Here is a 20,691-nt window from a genome sequence, read left to right on the forward strand (position 1 = left end):
CTCAAATATTTTCGTTTTGAAGAAAAGAGAGGAGAAAATAAAGGTAGAAACCAATCTGTTTTCGAATAAAAGTTTGAAAAAAAAAGAAAAAGAGAACATTCCACCCAACAAAAACCCAACAACCAACAACAACAACAACAACAAGAACAACAATAAAACACCCACACACACACCCACACACACATAAAAAAAACAACCGACAACAAACAGAAATACCAAGAAAAAATAAACCTTTTAATTTCTCGGGAAGGTGTAGTTCAGGTATGGTAGAAAATTGTGACGTTTCTGCGGTCTTTAATTATTATTCTTTCATCAAAGGACCAGAAGTGATAATTAATGCAGGCAAATCAAAGAAACGGCACGAATGTAGGCATTCTGGATGAGATGTTGACTTAGGTGAGGCGGCCCCGATCCGCCGGACTGACTGCCCCTGAAAGCAGGGTTCCACCAGCAGGACCGTCTCCATGGGGGAGTGGTCGGTGGGTACCGCGCCCCTCTTGGCTGCTGTCATGTCAAGATACTACATTTAAAACAAACACACTTGCAGACAGAGAGAGAGAGAGAGAAAGGGAGGGAGGGAGAGAGAGTGCTGCTGCACTGTGGCAACGCGCCCAAATTTCACACAGAAAGGTGTTTTGACAAACAACAAAAACAAAACAAAACAAACAAGTAAACAACAACAACAAAATACAACAACAACAAAAAACAAAAAAACAACAAAAAACAAAACAAAAAAAACCAACAAAAAAAACAAAACAAACAAAAAAACAACAACCCTAGCCCTCCAAAACAACAACAAACAAACAAAAAACAACAACAAAAAACAAACAGAAACAACAAAACAATATAGTATCATTGAAGGGTTTATCATAATATTCATACTCTCCATTCCCTTCCCCTTGATTGTGATTTCTCTCCAAACGTATCCGCAAAGTCTTCTTTTGTTTGCTTTTGTTTGTGCTTTGGTTGTTAAGAGGAAAGTTGGAAAGAGTTAGACGTTTAATTTCCCCACCGTTATAGTTGCTCATTCTATAACAGGAAATAAGGAAAGAGTTAGACGTTTAATTTCCCCACCTTGTAGTTGTTCATTCTATAACAGGAAATAAGGAAAGAGTTAGACGTTTAATTTCCCCACCTTGTAGTTGCTCATTCTATAACAGGAAATAAGGAAAGAGTTAGACGTTTAATTTCCCTACCGTGTAGTTGTTCATTCTATAACAGGAAATAAGGAAAGAGTTAGACGTTTAATTTCCCTACTGTGTAGTTGCTCATTCTATAACAGGAAATAAGGAAAGAGTTAGACGTTTAATTTCCCCACCGTGTAGTTGCTCATTCTATAACAGGAAATAAGGAAAGAGTTAGACGTTTAATTTCCCTACCGTGTAGTTGTTCATTCTATAACAGGAAATAAGGAAAGAGTTAGACGTTTAATTTCCCCACCGTTATAGTTGCTCATTCTATAACAGGAAATAAGGAAAGAGTTAGACGTTTAATTTCCATACCGTGTAGTTGTTCATTCTATAACAGGAAATAAGGAAAGAGTTAGACGTTTAATTTCCCCACCGTTATAGTTGCTCATTCTATACCAGGAAATAAGGAAAGAGTTAGACGTTTAATTTCCCCACCGTGTAGTTGTTCATTCTATAACAGGAAATAAGGAAAGAGTTAGACGTTTGCTTTATTTCCCCACCTTGTAGTTGCTCATTCTATAACAGGAAATAAGGAAAGAGTTAGACGTTTAATTTCCCCACCGTGTAGTTGCTCATTCTATAACAGGAAATAAGGAAAGAGTTAGACGTTTAATTTCCCTACCGTGTAGTTGTTCATTCTATAACAGGAAATAAGGAAAGAGTTAGACGTTTGCTTTATTTCCCCACCTTGTAGTTGCTCATTCTATAACAGGAAATAAGGAAAGAGTTAGACGTTTGCTTTATTTCCCCACCTTGTAGTTGTTCATTCTATAACAGGAAATAAGGAAAGAGTTAGACGTTTGCTTTATTTCCCCACCTTGTAGTTGCTCATTCTATAACAGGAAATAAGGAAAGAGTTAGACGTTTAATTTCCCCACCGTGTAGTTGTTCATTCTATAACAGGAAATAAGGAAAGAGTTAGACGTTTAATTTCCCCACCGTGTAGTTGTTCATTCTATAACAGGAAATAAGGAAAGAGTTAGACGTTTGCTTTATTTCCCCACCTTGTAGTTGCTCATTCTATAACAGGAAATAAGGAAAGAGTTAGACGTTTGCTTTTTTTCCCCACCTTGTAGTTGCTCATTCTATAACAGGAAATAAGGAAAGAGTTAGACGTTTAATTTCCCCACCTTGTAGTTGCTCATTCTATAACAGGAAATAAGGAAAGAGTTAGACGTGACGTTTTATTTCCCCACCATGTAGTTGCTCATTCTATAACAGGAAATAAGGAAAGAGTTAGACGTTTAATTTCCCCACCGTGTTGTTCATTCTATAACAGGAAATAAGGAAAGAGTTAGACGTTTAATTTCCCTACTGTGTAGTTGTTCATTCTATAACAGGAAATAAGGAAAGAGTTAGACGTTTAATTTCCCTACCGTGTTGTTCATTCTATAACAGGAAATAAGGAAAGAGTTAGACGTTTAATTTCCCCACCGTGTAGTTGTTCATTCTATAACAGGAAATAAGGAAAGAGCTAGATGTTTAATTTCCCTACCGTGTAGTTGTTCATTCTATAACAGGAAATAAGGAAAGAGTTAGACGTTTAATTTCCCCACCGTGTAGTTGTTCATTCTATAACAGGAAATAAGGAAAGAGTTAGACGTTTGCTTTATTTCCCCACCTTGTAGTTGCTCATTCTATAACAGGAAATAAGGAAAGAGTTAGACGTTTTATTTCCCCACCTTGTAGTTGTTCATTCTATAACAGGAAATAAGGAAAGAGTTAGACGTTTAATTTCCTCACCGTGTAGTTGTTCATTCTATAACAGGAAATAAGGAAAGAGTTAGACGTTTGCTTTATTTCCTCACCGTGTAGTTGCTCATTCTATAACAGGAAATAAGGAAAGAGTTAGACGTGTAATTTCCCGACCGTGTAGTTGTTCATTCTATAACAGGAAATAAGGAAAGAGTTAGACGTTTAATTTCCCTACCGTGTAGTTGTTCATTCTATAACAGGAAATAAGGAAAGAGTTAGACGTTTAATTTCCCCACCGTGTAGTTGTTCATTCTATAACAGGAAATAAGGAAAGAGTTAGACGTTTAATTTCCCCACCGTTATAGTTGCTCATTCTATAACAGGAAATAAGGAAAGAGACGTTTGCTTTATTTCCCCACCTTGTAGTTGCTCATTCTATAACAGGAAATAAGGAAAGAGTTAGACGTTTAATTTCCCCACCGTTATAGTTGCTCATTCTATAACAGGAAATAAGGAAAGAGACGTTTGCTTTATTTCCCCACCGTGTAGTTGCTCATTCTATAACAGAAAATAAGGAAAGAGTTAGACGTTTGCTTTATTTCCCCATCTTGTAGTTGCTCATTCTATAACAGGAAATAAGGAAAGAGTTAGACGTTTGCTTTATTTCCCCACCGTGTAGTTGTTCATTCTATAACAGGAAATGAGGAAAGAGTTAGACGTTTAATTTCCCCACCGTTATAGTTGCTCATTCTATAACAGGAAATAAGGAAAGAGACGTTTGCTTTATTTCCCCACCTTGTAGTTGCTCATTCTATAACAGGAAATAAGGAAAGAGTTAGACGTTTAATTTCCCCACCGTTATAGTTGCTCATTCTATAACAGGAAATAAGGAAAGAGACGTTTGCTTTATTTCCCCACCGTGTAGTTGCTCATTCTATAACAGAAAATAAGGAAAGAGTTAGACGTTTGCTTTATTTCCCCATCTTGTAGTTGCTCATTCTATAACAGGAAATAAGGAAAGAGTTAGACGTTTGCTTTATTTCCCCACCGTGTAGTTGTTCATTCTATAACAGGAAATAAGGAAAGAGTTAGACGTTTAATTTCCCCACCTTGTAGTTGTTCATTTTATAACAGGAAATAAGGAAAGAGTTAGACGTTTAATTTCCATACCATGTAGTTGTTCATTCTATAACAGGAAATAAGGAAAGAGTTAGACGTTTAATTTCCCCACCGTGTAGTTGTTCATTCTATAACAGGAAATAAGGAAAGAGTTAGACGTTTAATTTCCCCACCGTTATAGTTGCTCATTCTATAACAGGAAATAAGGAAAGAGACGTTTGCTTTATTTCCCCACCTTGTAGTTGCTCATTCTATAACAGGAAATAAGGAAAGAGTTAGACGTTTAATTTCCCCACCGTTATAGTTGCTCATTCTATAACAGGAAATAAGGAAAGAGACGTTTGCTTTATTTCCCCACCGTGTAGTTGCTCATTCTATAACAGGAAATAAGGAAAGAGTTAGACGTTTGCTTTATTTCCCCACCGAGTAGTTGTTCATTCTATAACAGGAAATAAGGAAAAAATTAGACGTTTGTTTTATTTCCCCATCGTGTAGTTGTTCATTCTATAACAGGAAATGAGGAAAGAGTTAGACGTTTAATTTCCCTACCGTGTAGTTCATTCTATAACAGGAAACAAGGAAAGAGTGAGACGTTTAATTTCTCCACCGTGTAGTTGCTCATTCTATAACAGGAAATAAGGAAAGAGTTAGACGTTTAATTTCTCCACCGTGTAGTTGCTCATTCTATAACAGGAAATAAGGAAAGAGTTAGACGTTTAATTTCTCCACCGTGTAGTTGCTCATTCTATAACAGGAAATAAGGAAAGAGTTAGACGTTTAATTTCTCCACCGTGTAGTTGCTCATTCTGTAACAGGAAATAAGGAAAGAGTTAGACGTTTGCTTTATTTCCCCACCTTGTAGTTGCTCATTCTGTAACAGGAAATAAGGAAAGAGTAAGACTTTTGCTTTATTTCCCCACCTTGTAGTTGCTCATTCTATAACAGGAAATAAGGAAAGAGTTAGACGTTTAATTTCCTCACCGTGTAGTTGTTCATTCTATAACAGGAAATAAGGAAAGAGTTAGACGTTTAATTTCCCTACCGTGTAGTTGTTCATTCTATAACAGGAAATAAGGAAAGAGTTAGACGTTTAATTTCCCCACCGTGTAGTTGTTCATTCTATAACAGGAAATAAGGAAAGAGTTAGACGTTTAATTTCCTCACCGTGTAGTTGTTCATTCTATAACAGGAAATAAGGAAAGAGTTAGACGTTTAATTTCCCTACCGTGTAGTTGTTCATTCTGTAACAGGAAATAAGGAAAGAGTTAGACGTTTAATTTCCCTACCTTGTAGTTGTTCATTCTATAACAGGAAATAAGGAAAGAGTTAGACGTTTAATTTCCCCACCATGTAGTTGCTCATTCTATAACAGGAAAGAAGGAAAGAAAAGAAAAGAAAACATCCCCTTCCTCCCTCACCACATCCACCACCGCCAAATATTGCAACGTTGATATCAATCATGAAAAGATTCCATTCCTCCTCTTCCTTCCATGCGTTCCAGTCCTTCTAAAAGGATTGGATGTATCAGCCCATTTCAACAACAGTAAGCTGATGTTCCAGTTCTACTAAAAGGATTGGATGTATCAGCCCATTTCAACAGTAAGCTGACGTTCCAGTTCTAAAAGGATTGGATTTATCAGCCCATTTCAACAACAGTAAGCTGATGTTCCAGTTCTACTAAAAGGATTGGATGTATCAGCCCATTTCAACAGTAATCTGACGTACCAGTTCTACTTGAAGGATTGGGTCCATCAGCCTATTTCAACAGTAAGCTGACGTACCAGTTCTACTAAAAGGATTGGGTCCATCAGCCCATTTCAACAGTAAGCTGATGTTCCAGTTCTACTGAAAGGATTGGGTCCATCAGCCCATTTCAACAGTAAGCTGATGTTCCAGTTCTACTAAAAGGATTGGGTCCATCAGCCCATTTCAACAGTAAGCTGACGTACCAGTTCTACTAAAAGGATTGGGTGTATCAGCCCATTTCAACAGTAAGCTGATGTTCCAGTCCTAAAAGGATTAGATTTATCAGCCCATTTCAACAGTAAGCTGATGTTCCAGTTCTACTAAAAGGATTGGGTCCATCAGCCCATTTCAACAGTAAGCTGACGTACCAGTTCTACTAAAAGGATTGGGTCCATCAGCCCATTTCAACAGTAAGCTGATGTTCCAGTTCTACTGAAAGGATTGGGTGTATCAGCCCATTTCAACAGTAAGCTGATGTTCCAGTTCTACTAAAAGGATTGGATGTATCAGCCCATTTCAACAGTAATCTGACGTACCAGTTCTACTTGAAGGATTGGGTCCATCAGCCTATTTCAACAGTAAGCTGACGTACCAGTTCTACTAAAAGGATTGGGTCCATCAGCCCATTTCAACAGTAAGCTGATGTTCCAGTTCTACTGAAAGGATTGGGTCCATCAGCCCATTTCAACAGTAAGCTGATGTTCCAGTTCTACTAAAAGGATTGGATGTATCAGCCTATTTCAACAGTAAGCTGACGTACCAGTTCTACTAAAAGGATTGGGTGTATCAGCCCATTTCAACAGTAAGCTGATGTTCCAGTCCTAAAAGGATTAGATTTATCAGCCCATTTCAACAGTAAGCTGACGTACCAGTTCTACTAAAAGGATTGGGTCCATCAGCCCATTTCAACAGTAAGCTGACGTACCAGTTCTACTAAAAGGATTGGATGTATCAGCCCCCCATCAGCTAACTACTGGTAGTCATGACGAAGTCAACCTTTTTTTTCCTCTGACATGTGCATTGTGAGTAATCTTACGTAAGCCTAATAGGCTTGATGACTAGGCATTGTCATCTTTGAGCCAATCATGTCCTGTCTTGTGTCAGTGAAGTTTTTGGGTTTGAGCCCCATACAATCACCGGTTCTTTGCTTGAGCAATGAAAGTCAACGGTTTGTCAGACAAGTTCACGGGAAGTTGTCTTGACTCGAGCGAGGCTTATGATAAAGGCTTGACAACTGGAGTAATTAATTCTGTTTAGATGATTGGTCGTGAGGTCCAGAACCTACACATAGCAACATGCACCGCCTAAAAGGTTTATATGTGACAAAGCATCATCTGCGTCAATGTCTTGGCCACACAGAGAAGAATCTGTTAAGATAATCATTGTTTTAGTTCATGATCGTACTTTATGTATCGTAAGTTTAACAAGCATTGCCTATTTCTTCATGAGCCTGAAGTCAAGCGGCTGTTAGATGTACTATGTACAATGTTATTAATAATTAACATGTCTAAGCTCACTGCATTTTTCTATTCTTTGCCATGGGATCAGCAGGCTGCTGAGACGCATCATGGCTTTTATTCCGCGCAGGTGTATTTTTCTCCAAGCCATCGCAGATTGTCTCAAACCTTTCAAACTCCTTGATCCTGGGAATATCAACGCTGTTCAGTGTATTGTTTGTGTTCGGAAAGCTCGGGTCAAAAAGGGTTGAAGGTATAGGTTCATCTGCTTTTTTTGTTTGCTTGGAGAAATTCAGTTCAGTATCCCGTCACACATACTGATGATTAATTTTTAGAAGCTTTTTTTTGTTTTCTCGTTTTTTGTAGTGGCAGTCTGTGAAGATAATTATGCCCTGTATAATTACATGACCCGTGCCATGTCTATAATGAAACACACACACACCAAACTAAGGCTGGATCTTGACAGGCCGGAGCTTCATCTCGGTCTTGCGAAGCTGCTCGCGCTTCCAATGGTTCCAGGCGATGCCGCGGTAGCTGACGTCGGAGCGGTTGTGGTAGGCGCCGTTGAGCAGGGCGAACCAGCAGTTGTTGAACCACCAGCCGGCCTCCCACTCGGCGGCGCAATGCGACTCGCGGCGGCCGTCGTTGTCGCGGTCCGGGGTGGAGAAGGCCATCTTGTTGTGGCGGTACATGGAGTCCTGGGCGCTGCCCGAGTAGTCGGACACCGTCAACTGGAACTTGTCGCGCTCCCCAGCCACCCGGAAGGTGGTGTACACGGCGTGCACCCGGTTGCCACTGAAGTCCCACAGGTCCACCCGCAGCTGGTAGTGGTCCTGCAATGATGATGATGGCAGTGATCATTATATTCTTTTTATTATTATTATTATTTTCCTTTTGTGAGTGGGGCCTCCGTTCTCCTGCCCCCCCCCCACCCCCACCCCATCCCCCCCCGGCCCCCACTTTTGTTTTTCTTTTTTGTTGTTTTTATTTCCCTTCTTTTTTCCTTTTTTTGTGGCGCCTCCATCTTCGTCTTTTCCCCACATTTTCCTTTTCCTTTGTCTTAGACTATTAAACACAGTCTTCACTCACACACACCGCGACTGATAGCTTTCATTCATTTTTATCTATTGTCTGGCGCAAGCAATTGCCTCAAGGTGTCTTGCGGCATGCGATCTAGGAATGTTTGATGACTGTATACAGTTGTCTGGGTTTACTGTCGATCATAATATTCATACGCAGGGAGAGGTTGTCTTGTCCTGTCTCACCTGATTGGTCAGCAAGGAGAGGTTGTCTTGTCTTGTCTTGTCTTGTCCAGTCTCACCTGATTGGTCAGCAGGGAGAGGTTGTCTTGTCTTGTCTTGTCCTGTCTCACCTGATTGGTCAGCAGGGAGAGGTTGTCTTGTCTTGTCTTGTCTTGTCCTGTCTCACCTGATTGGTCAGCAGGGAGAGGTTGTCTTGTCCTGTCTTGTCTTGTCCTGTCTCACCTGATTGGTCAGCAGGGAGAGGTTGTCTTGTCCTGTCTTGTCTTGTCCTGTCTCACCTGATTGGTCAGCAGGGAGAGGTTGTCTTGTCCTGTCTTGTCTTGTCCTGTCTCACCTGATTGGTCAGCAGGGAGAGGTTGTCTTGTCCTGTCTTGTCTTGTCTTGTCTTGTCCTGTTTCACCAGATTGGTCAGCAGGGAGAGGTTGTCTTGTCCTGTCTTGTCCTGTCTGGTCCTGTCTCACCTGATTGGTCAGCAGGGAGACGTTGTTGGTCAGCAGGGAGAAGTTGTCTTGTCTTGTCTTGTCCTGTCTTGTCCTGTCTCACCTGATTGGTCAGCATGAAGATTGTCCTGTCTTTGTCCTGTCCAACTGGTCAGCAGGGAGAAGGTTCTCGTCCTGTCTTTTTTTATTTTATTTTTTTTACTTGTCCAGTCTCACTTGATTGGTCAGCAGGGAGAGGTTGTCTTGTCTTGTCCTGTCTAGTCTTACCTTTTGGTCAGCAGGGAGATGTTGTCTTGTCTTGTCTTGTCCTGTCTAGTCTCACCTTTTGGTCAGCAGGGAGAGGTTGTCCTTGTCTTGTCTTGTCTTGTCCTGTCTAGTCTCACCTTTTGGTCAGCAGAGAGAGGTTGCCTTGTCTTGTCTTGTCTTGTCCTGTCTCACCTGATTGGTCAGCAGGGAGAGGTTGTCTTGTCTTGTCTTGTCTTGTCCTGTCTCACCTGATTGGTCAGCAGAGAGAGGTTGCCTTGTCTTGTCTTGTCCAGTCTCACCTGATTGGTCAGTAGGGAGAGGTTGTCTTGTCTTGTCTTGTCTTGTCCAGTCTCACCTGATTGGTCAGTAGGGAGAGGTTGTTGGTCAGCAGGGAGAAGTTGTCTTGTCTTGTCTTGTCCTGTCTTGTCCTGTCTCACCTGATTGGTCAGCATGAAGATTGTCCTGTCTTTGTCCTGTCCAACTGGTCAGCAGGGAGAAGGTTCTCGTCCTGTCTTGATTGGTCAGCAGGGAGAGGTTTTCTTGTCTTGTCTTGTCTTGTCTTGTCTTGTCCTGTCTAGTCTTACCTTTTGGTCAGCAGGGAGAGGTTGTCTTGTCCAGTCTTTTATTATTATTTTTTTTATACCTCCTGTCCAGTCTCCCTCACCTGATTGGTCAGGCAGGAGGAGGATGTCTTGTCTCGCCCTGTCTTTGTCTATTTTGTCTTCTTTTTTTTTCACCTGTCCAGTCTGCCTCACCTGAATGGTCAGCAGGAAGAGGTGGTCTTGTCCAGTCTTTTATTATTATTATTATTATTATTATTATTATTATTATTATTTATTTTTTATTTATTATTATTATTATTATTATTATTATTATTATTATTATTATTATACCTCCTGTCCAGTCTCCCTCACCTGATTGGTCAGTCAGGAGGAGGATGTCTCGTCTCGCCCTGTCTTTGTCTTTTTGACTCAGTTGTGTAAACAAAGTGACTCTATGTTTTAACCCGGTGTTCGGTTGTCTGTGTGTGTGTGTGTGTGTGTGTGTGTGTGTGTGTGTGTGTGTCCGTGTGTCTGTGTGTCTGTGTGTCCGTGGTAAACTTTAACATTGACATTTTCTCTGCACATACTTTGTCAGTTGACATCAAATTTGGCAGAAAAATAGGAAAAATTCAGTTCTTTCCAGTCATCTTGTTTAAAACAATATTGCACCTCTGGGATGGGCACAAAAAAAAGAAAAAAAAAAGAAGCGTAATTATATGCAAACTGCATTTACTGTTATATTTATATTTTTTGTATTCTCTAAACTTGGCACTTTGACCTCTTATTCTGACACAACAACAAGAGGAGTCATTATTATCATTTTTTGTTCAAACAGGAACTTCTTTTGCTAAGCATGGAATTTTTATTTATTTTGCAAACGTTTTGGTGCAGATAGTAAACAAGGGAAATTACTCTGTATTTAATGCTAGGGGACTTAATTTATCACAAGTGAGTCTTGAAGGCCTTGTCTCTCTTGTATGTCTTTTTTTTTTCACACCTGTCCAGTCTCTCTCACCTGGTTGGTCAGCAGGAAGAGGTTGTCGTTGCCCAGCCAGTGCTCGCCGTCCACGCTGCCGAAGCCGTCACGGTACTGGTCCCAGTCCCGCTTGAAGGGCACGGACCCGTCCTGACGTCTCTGGAAGAGCAGCCAGCCCCCCGGGGGGGTGTCCATGTCGCACCACACGGGCACTGGGCACGCTGCGGCGTGTGGCCGCACGTAGTAGACCCCGCTCTGCCGGTGTCCGCTTGAGAACACTGCCGCGCAGTCTGTGTGTGTGGGGGGAATTGGTTGGTGGTGGTGGGGGATGGGGGGTAGGGGGTGGGGGGGGGGGGGAGATAGGGTTGGAGAGAAAAAAAAATTAATTGATTGATAATCATAATCAGAATTGTTATATTTCGTTGGGGGAGAGGAGAGGAGAGAGAGAGAGAGAGAGAGAGAGAGAGAGAGAGAGAGAGAGGGGGGAGGGGGGGGGGCAATGAATTTCAGGTGTGTACAGCTGAAGAAGTAACAATGATTACCAGGAAGAAAGGTGAAGGAAGCGGTGTGGGTGGGCCAGGAGAAAAAGAAGTAGAAATAAAGAAGAGTAAAAGAAGTTGGGAGGAGGAGGACGGGGGGGGGGGGGGGGGGGGAGGGGGGGGGGGATGAAGGAGAAAAAGAAAATAAGGAGAAATGGAGCAGAGAAGAAGTAAAAGAAGTAGAACAAGAAGAATGGAAAAAGGAAGAAAAAAGCGAAGACAGATGAAATACGGCAATATACATGGTAGTAATGACAATAATACATTAGAGAGAAATGAAAGGAGAAAAACATAAGTGATAAAAAAGATACAAAAGTATTTCAATAAGATAAAGAAGTAGAAAAGAAAAGAAGACAGAAAACCGAAGTTAATAAATAAATAAATGAATGAATAGAATTGGAAAAAAAAGGGGGGGGGGGGTAAAAAAAGGAAGCAAAAATAATGGAAAGAAAAAAAATAAATGAAAAAGGAGGGGAAAAGAAGAAAAAAGGATAAAAAAAATTGAAAGAACGGGAGAAAAAAAGGGGATGAAGGCGAAAGAGGGTGAGAGAGTAATAATACGATGCCACAGGTCATATTTCATCATCATTTTTTTTTTTTATGAGAGAGAGAGAGGGAGGACATTATTTGGAAATGTCAAAAACAGCGTTCGTAATAGTTGCCAAAAACATACCACAAACAAATTCTAAATGAAAACAAAAACAAGTCTAATTACTGAGCCAGATAACTCGATTCTGCAACCGTTTGCTGGCAAAGTGCATGACAAGCGAATTATCAGCTGAGAGAACATGAAACAAACAGAAAAGTGGGGCTTAGGGAGCGGTAGTGTGGGGTGGGGGCGTGGGGGGTGGGGGGTTGGGGGTTACACGTATATATATATATATGTTTATATAAACTGAAAAATCAAATAGACATACTTCTTTTTCTGCCATTACACCAAAAGACGCCAGCAGATGTCAGAAAAAAAAGATATAAATACTGAGAGACTAAACAAGAACTTAGACTAAACAAGAACATAGTTATTCAAAACATGATGAAGATATTAAGGAGGATGACTGGGGGGAAGTTGTTCAAAATATGATAAGAATATCAAGGAATGTGGTTGGGGAGAAGGGAGGAAAGGTTGGGGGTATAGAGGAGGGGGCATGAAGGCTAGGAGCGGAAATACTTCAAGTTTGGTGTCGGGGATGGAGGGGGGGGGGGGAAGCATGAAAAACCATGCACATACGCGCGCCCGCACTTTACGCAAAGAAAAGGACTGTTGGTCGTTCGTTTCTTCTGTGCAGTTTAACTTTGTTCCACTTTTAAGTGAGATATTGGACGAAGAGACAGGACTATGACGTTCCTTCTGTGCAACTTAAACTTTGTCCCACTTTTAAGTGAGATATTGGACGAAATGACAGGACTAAGAGATAGGGGAGGGGGGGGGGGGGGGGGGGGGGGGGGAAGAAAAAAAGATGAGACTGCTCCGATCCATGGTGTGTCATCTCCCTCCTTTAACTCTCTCCATACGAACGGCGAAAGAGACGACGTTAACAGCGTTTCACCCCAATTACCACCATCAAAATATTGCAAGCGAAAAGCTCTTATACTGAAGAGGTGAATGTTGACAAAGAATACCACAATTCTGACGACGGAAGCTAAAAGTTGGGTCATTGAGACACCCACTGGACATCCGAGGGGTCTGTGTAGAGGAGAAGAGAGGACTGGCCGTACTGAGTGAGTTAACGCATGTTATTCATAGACTCTCACAGCTGATCGGAAAAAAGGCTTGTTGTTGTCTTGTGAATGGTGAGAGATACCGCTCTTTACTATTGGAAAATTCAAGCCTTTGAGGTTCGATGCTTCGCGCAAAATCATGATACTGGAGCGTCTCGTCGGCACGACGAATGAGTGGACGGACTTCATCTGTTGCTGGGTGGGTCCTGGGATGAGGGAATGAAGACCAGTCCTAGATGCACCACAACCGTTCATACACACTGCACTGAAAGGAGTCCAGGGGGTGGGATGGGGTGGGTGGCACAGTCCCTTGTTTACGCTTGCCCCGTTTGTGTCACACACACACACACACACACACACACACACACACACGATGGTCCAGTCATTTGACTGTCAGATCGCACCTGATTGACTGTCTTTGTTTGTTGTTTGCACCAGACGGTTCTTGTTGCTGGAACAGTCTGGGAGACTCATCTGATAGCACCCTTATGTCTTCATGGCTCCTTTCTGTCTGTCGTTGTTTGTTTGTTTATATATATATTATATATATATTATTTTTTTTTTTCGAAAAAAGGGTATTGTTTCCACTGAATGTAATTCCAGAAATGAGACCCCCCCCGCCCCCTTTTATTTGTTGTTATTATTATATTTTTTTAAGTTAGACATTCCGATAAAATCTTACACCAACTGCTCCTTTCATTCTTTTTGCTTTCTTTCTATCTTTCTTTCTTTCTTTCTTTCTTTCCCTTTGTCTTTTGTTTACACCAAGCTCTGTCATAAAACAGCAACAACAACAACAACAACAAATAACTAGGTCATGTTTTGATGCGATGTTATTCCAGGAAAACAACGTTTTGCCAGCACAAACTTGACGATAAAATGTTGCACTGGCTGTGCCAGGAGTAGGGGTGGGTTGTATGAGCGGACTTTGCAGCGCTAAGTTTGCTTAACAGTTAAGAATGGTCCTTAGAGTTAAGAATGGTCCTAACTCCTCGGTAAATTCTATATACTTACGAGCATTTTAAAATGTAATCATAGCACTGCAAAGATAGCTTGTTGCAGCCTACCCCAGGACCAGTCGGCGTTCTTCTGTATTTACTTTTAAAAATAAAATAACAGCTCGGTGTGTTGGCAAAGCGGAAATGGGGTAACGGGATCATCAGTTTAGTGATGGGCAAATCGGGAATGGAGGTATTGCGGATGACACCCTGTATTAGATTTACTGGAACATCTCTCTCTCTCTCTCTCTCTCTCTCTCTCTCTCTCTCTCTCTCTCTCTCTCTCACATATCCAAGGCAGTGACAGATTTGAGATTTATCGACTTATCAATAACCAACATAGTTTTCCAACTTATATGTCTATGAATGTTGACAGGCATCTGAAGCATGTAATGACCAAATTTAGATTTGGCGTTTCTGAATTGTTTGTCCATCGATATCGTTACAGACAGTCTAACATTTCTGATACTATTTGTCCGTTATGCAAAAAGTCAAAGGAAGATGAAGTCCATTTTGTGCTAGATTGTGCAGAATTGAGAGATATCAGAGAACAATTAATTCCAGAAAAATATTTCAGACAACCTTGTTTATTCAAACTCGTCTTATTAATGTCATCTACAAACGAAAGTCTTGTTAAACAATTCACTCTTTATCTGTGTAAAGCGTTTAAACGTCGAAGTGCCTTCGTAACATCTTGAACGTTCTGTGTATTTGTACGCGACTTTCATGTTTATCCCCCTTCTAAGGGGCTATGGCCTTTATGAATAAAACATCTTCAGTCTTCAGTCAGTCTCTCTCTCTCTCTCTCTCTCTCTCTCTCTCTCTCTCTCTCTCTCTCTCTCTCTGTAATGTTATACTTTTATATTGCATGTTATGTGTTACGTTTTTATGAGGGCAGGATGAAACAAGCCGTATGTGTTTATTCCTTTTTTCTCCCTCAATAACAATAGTTCGTTCTCTCTCTCTCTCTCCGTCTCCCGGCTCTCTGTCTCTCTGTCCCTGTCTCTCTCTGTCTCTTTTTCTCTTTCTCTGTCTGTGTGTCTGTCTGTGTGTCTCTGTCAGTCTCTCTGTTTTCTCTGAAGGAGGGGGGAGAGCGGAGGTTGGGTGAGGGGCGCAAAAGGGAAAGCATAAGAATGTGAAGAAGGTTTCCATCAATGCATACAGCGGAACGCGGGCGCTCACACACACGCACGCACACGCACGAACACACACACACACACATACACACACACACACACACACACACACACAGCCATTGACCCAGACAAAAAATAAGCCTGCTACAGAAGGTTCAGAAAGAAAACTTCGGTACAGGTGTTTGGGGTGGTGAGAATGAAGTTGGGAGAACGGACAGGGAAGTTCAGGGGAAGGTGCCCAACAAAGGAACACACACACACACTCACACCCCCGCGCGCGCGCGCGCGCAGCAAACAAACAACAGCAGCAGCAACAACAGCGACCAACATGGTAATAAACACGGAGAAAGAAAAGAGAACAATTACAAGAACACAACAAAGAGCCAATGTGTTTTACGGGTTGGTGGAAGAGATGTGTGAGATGGGGGACTGAACTGGAACACAGGCAAAGGCAGGCAAGGACAAAATTAAAAAGAAGAGAAAAAAAACAACAAAAAAACACACACCCAAGAACAGAAGGAAAAAAACAACTGAATCACTCCAAACCAAACCACTACGACTACGCTTCCCCCCCAACCCCCATACCCCTCTCACACCCCATCTCCCCCCCCCCCCCCCAAAAAAAAAGCATAAAAAAAGCGAAAAGCCCGAAACATCGCAGAAACAAAACATAAAAGACTAACTTAAAGAGAACACATCCTTATCCCAGGCCCCCCTCCTCCTCCACCCACCCCCCTCTCCAACAAGGCCTTGATGGTATTTATAACTGTAAAAGACATTCCTTCTTTTCCCATTTTCAAACACCCTCCGCCCCTTTCCACCAGCAAACACACACACACACACACACACACACACACACACACACAACCGACTTTCTAACCCCTTCCACTCCCCTACTCACAGACACACACTCTCTTCTCCTTTTGAGCGTCTCTGCAGCAGCAGCAGCACAAAAAAGCAGGACACGCACGCGCACACACACACACACACACACACAAGAAGAAAAGAAAACAACAAAAACCCAGCTTTTCAGAACAAAACCTGCTGCAGTTATTGACGTGACGGAGGGAAGAAGAACGCCTGGCACCCAACCAGCACCCACCAGCACCCACCTCACCCCACCCACCCACCCCCTACCCGACTTCCGTCTTCACACGTGTCAGAACATCCTAACACTGTTCCCCTTTTATAGCCTCGCTATTCCGTCCGTTCCCCTGCGTCCCCAAAAATAGTAAACCGCCATGGGGAAAAAAAAAAGAAGAAAAAAAAAGAGAGATAAAAGAAAGAAAGAAAAAAAAAACTGTTCAAGGAAGAAAAAAGAAGAAGAAGAAGAAGAAGAAGAAAATCGGAAAGAAAGAAAAAAAAAAAAGGTTGGATGGGTGGCAATGAGTGAGGGTAGACGGGAGTTGAGGGTGAGAGGGGATGATAAGGTGACCCATATTTTTATGCACAGGCTTTCCATTCGCAACCCCTCCTCCTCTCCTCAGAATACACGCACGCTTCTCGCTCCTCTTTCGCGAGCTGTAGAAGTAAAAAGTGACGAGTCACCAGACAAGTCAGACATGTACTGACAGGCTCAGACAACGGTTTCAGAACGCTCACTCACACCGTGATCCTGAGATGGAGCCCTCTCACAGGGTTGACTTCTTGTTTCTGTTTCGCGAGCTGTGAACTACGTCAGTGATTGGTCACCAGACAGTTTAGACACTGCATGATTGGCCCAGACAGTCGTGCTCAAATTGCACGCTTTGACCGTAATTTTCTGAGATCGTTGTTGGAAAAACAACAGGAAAAAAAAGTTCGTCTCAAAAGATGGCTGCCCGGTCAAAGGGCAGAATTCAGGTTCCTCTTTCTTCACCCCTGTCAGCAGCCTGTCTTCATTAATCGTTGGTGCCAGAGAGGAGCGTTTTTAAACGACTGAAAATAGGTCTGTGATTTTTGGAAATACACGTGCAGTGCTTGCTTGTTATTTCGTCCTGTCTGTTGCCCCCCCTGTTCTTCTTTTCTTTTCTTTTCTGTCTAAGAAGGAAGGTGGTAGAATGGTAAGACCGCTTTTCTGCCAATACAGTATTCGTGAGGCCTGGGTTCGATTCCCGCTCTCGCCCTTTCTCCCAAGTTTGACTGGAAAGTCAAACTGGACGTGTAATCATTCGGGTGAGACGATAAACGGAGGTCCAGACTGCCGCACGCACTTGGCGCTCTGGTACAGAACCCGTGACAAGAAAAGTGTCGTCCTCTGGCAAAATTCTGTTGAACAAATCCACTCTGAGAGATACACATAAATGCTTGCACCCAAGGCCTGTCTAAGACGTTGGGTTATGCTACTGGTCAGACACTGCCTGAAACATGTGTTGTGGCGTTTTTTGATATGTCCGAACGCATTGGCGACTCCCTGAGAAACTGAAACCGAAAGCTTTTTTCATTCTTTCTTTCTACTTTCTGCTCTTTACTTGTCATTGGAAGGTGGGTGGTAATTCTATTCAGAGAATGACGTGCATTTCTATGCTCATGTGTATGTGTGTTTTTGTTGTTGTTGTTTGTTTGTTTTGTTTTGTTTTGTTGGATTCAGTTGCATGCCAATCCATGGAGCACGTAGTTCCTTTTTTTCTTCTTGTTAGCTTTTCGTTTTGCTAAGTGATGAACATGAGGCGTTTTTCATGGGTCGAAAAAACAAAAACCACACACACACACACACACACACACACACACACACACACACACACACACACACACACACACACACACACACACACGCACTCACGCACACACACACACACACACACACGCACTAACGCACACACACACACACACACACACACACACACACACACACACAAGCACAAGCACAGGCACAGGCACACGCACACAGACGAGCGCAAGTCTTTGTATGTTTTCGCAATTGAGCCCAATTTATGGTTTCTTTAATGTTCGACGAGCGTTTACACTTGTCTGGGTTTTTTTTTTCTTGCTCATTTGTCTGTTGATTGCAGCGTTGATTACCTGTGTGTTGATATTTTTCTGTCTGGGTTTTGGGGATTGGAGGCCAGGTAAGGGGCGGAATGCCTACTTAGACTTTTCCTTCTGTTATTTCTTTTCTTCTATTTCTTTTCTTTTCTGTTTCTCATCCTTTCTTTCGGTGTTTGCACTCGTGTCTATAAACAAAGTGAGTCAGGGAAAGAGCCCTGTTTTGGGAGTGCGTGCGTGCGTGTATTTGTGTGTGTGTGTGTGTGTGTGTGTGTGTGTGTGTGTGTGTGTGTGTGTGTGTATGAATATGCTATTACCCATGAGACTTCGTGCTGCAAACAAGTGCCCCCATTGGGAATCTCAGGAAAACGCGTTATTCTTGGGAAAAGAAAAGAATGTTTATTGTTCCAGACAGCAATGGAACTCAGAACTGTCAAACCATTACTACGGCAAGTGTGTGTGTGTGTGTGTGTGTGTGTGTGTGTGTGTGTGTGTGTGTGTGCTTTTCATTCTAAGAGATAGGTATCTTCAAACACATTTGGAACAGATTTGCATGCCTTCCTTTCATCCTCAGACCTTCCCTACCACTCTTCAGTTCTCTCCTGAAACACCAAAAAAACAAAACCGTTCTCTGTGTGGTTTGTGCCACTGAGAAACGCATTGCTGGTGACGGCTTGACAAGCTTGGCACGTGGAACGCAAAGCTGCGAAGACTATAGAATGCAGGTCAGCTCCGTTCTCAGCACTGACGAGGTCATCAGAGCACGTGCACCCGCTCCGAGGTGTACCGACACTCTGTGTGTGTGTGTGTGTGTGTGTGTGTGTGTGTGTGTGTGTGTGTGTGTGTGTGTGAAAGAGAGAAAGACAGGGAGAGAGAGGAACTGATATTTATTCAGAAGACCATCATCGGTTTGTACAAATGAGACCGACCAGAACAAGTGTCTTACAAATCGTAATCAGAGAGAAAGGAAGGATGAATAGAGACAGAGAGAGAGACAGAGCCAGACAGACAGGCAGAGAGAAAGGGAAGGGGGGGGGGGGGGGGGGGGGGGGGGGGGGGGGGGGGTTTGGGGGGAGAGAGAGAGAGAGAGAGAGAGAGAGAGAGAGGAGTGGGTGAGAAGGCGAATGAAAGAGAAGAGAGGGAGAGAGTAGCAACAGCAATGGAACCAGGACAGAACCCAACCCACGCCACACAACACCAGGGCAAACAGGGAGAGAAAAGCCTATTGTGTTTGGCACAGAAATCGTCAACATAAATCTCGAAAATTATTATCTTTTAAAGTGTATCTAGCGGCTAGGGTTGTGATGGCCTAGAGATAACGCGTCCGCCCAGGAAGCGAGAGAATCTTAGCGCGCTGGTTCGAATCACGGCTCAGCCGCCAATTTTTTTCTCCCCCCTCCACTAGACCTTGAGTGGTGGTCTGGACGCTAATCATTCAGATGAGACGATAAACCGAGGTCCCGTGTGCAGCATGCACTTAGCGCACGTAAAAGAATCCACAGCAACAAATGGGTTGTTCCTGGCAAAAATCTGTAGAAAAATCCACTTCGATAGGCAAAAACAAATAAAACTGCACGCAGGAAAAAATACAAAAATAATGGGTGGCGCTGTAGTGTAGCGACGCGCTCTCCCTGGGGAGAGCAGCCCGAATTTCGCACAGAGAAATCTGTTGTGACAAAAAGAGAAATACAGTACAATACAATGTTTCTTGCATTTTGCTATTGCTCCATTTAGTCAGCTGTTGTGATGTAATCTTCGGGTCCAGTCTGTTTAATTCATGCATAGAATTCCTCTTTTCATCCAAGGTTCTTTTTTGTCACGATGTTGAAGGAAGACTGAGTAGAGCAGTTCCTTTTTCTTCTTTCTTTCATTCAAGCTTGATTCTATCGGGCAGTGTCCAACACATCTGGGATTGTTAGTGTGCTAATGTTTTTTTTTGCCCTTTCGTGCGATGATAGAATTTTCAGAATGCTGTAAACGCTATAATTACCAGAACTCTGTAAATGGAATTGCCATAAGTCTGTAAACGATAGAATTTGCCAGAACTATGTAGAACTCTGTAAACGATAGAATTGCCATAATTCTGTAAACGATATAAGTGGCAGAATTCTGTAAATAATGGAATTACCAGAACTCTGTAAACGACAGAATTACCAGAACTCTGTAAACGATGGAATTACCTGAACTCTGTAAGCGATGGAATTACAGAACTGTAAACGATGGAATTATCTGAACTCTGTAAACTGTAGAATTACCAGAACTCTGTAAACGACAGAATTACGAGAACTCTGTAAACGATGGAATTACCAGAACTCTGTAAGTGACTGAATTGCCAGAACTCTGTAAATGATAGAATTGTTTTAAGTCTGTTGACGATAGAATGACGTGAACTGTGTTGACGAGGGAACTGCCGGAATTCTATAAATGATAGAATTATACCAGAACTCTGTGAACAATATAACTGATTGAAGTCTGTTGACGATAGAATCGGCGATAGAATTGCCAGAGAAACCACAGAACTGCCAGAACGCAGGAGGAAAGGGAGGGTGGGTGAGGAGAGTGGAAAGGTGGTGGGTGGTGGGAAATGAGGGCAACAAATAACAACATGATTCAGGTCGACAGACAGACAGACAGACCTAACTGCTGGTGTGCACTTAAACTC

General features: G+C 42.4%; 2 protein-coding genes across 3 annotated transcripts in view; one reads left to right on the forward strand and one right to left on the reverse strand.

Annotated features, from left to right (window-relative positions):
- Positions 1-20,691, forward strand: part of LOC143300822 (protein disulfide-isomerase TMX3-like) — a 137,721-nt gene that overhangs the window by 35,360 nt on the left and 81,670 nt on the right. The window lies entirely within an intron of this gene.
- Positions 5,349-20,691, reverse strand: part of LOC143300366 (uncharacterized) — a 45,730-nt gene continuing 30,387 nt past the window's right edge. For both annotated transcript variants that reach the window (XM_076613979.1, XM_076613980.1), the window contains exons 6-7: positions 10,713-10,963; positions 5,349-8,040 (exon numbers count right to left, since the gene is read on the reverse strand). In XM_076613979.1, coding sequence (XP_076470094.1) covers positions 7,654-8,040; positions 10,713-10,963 — 638 coding nt within the window. In that variant the 3' untranslated portion in view covers positions 5,349-7,653. The remainder of the gene's footprint in view (positions 8,041-10,712; positions 10,964-20,691) is intronic.

This window comes from Babylonia areolata, chromosome 26, assembly GCF_041734735.1.
Source record: "Babylonia areolata isolate BAREFJ2019XMU chromosome 26, ASM4173473v1, whole genome shotgun sequence".
Lineage (NCBI taxonomy): Eukaryota > Metazoa > Mollusca > Gastropoda > Neogastropoda > Buccinidae > Babylonia > Babylonia areolata.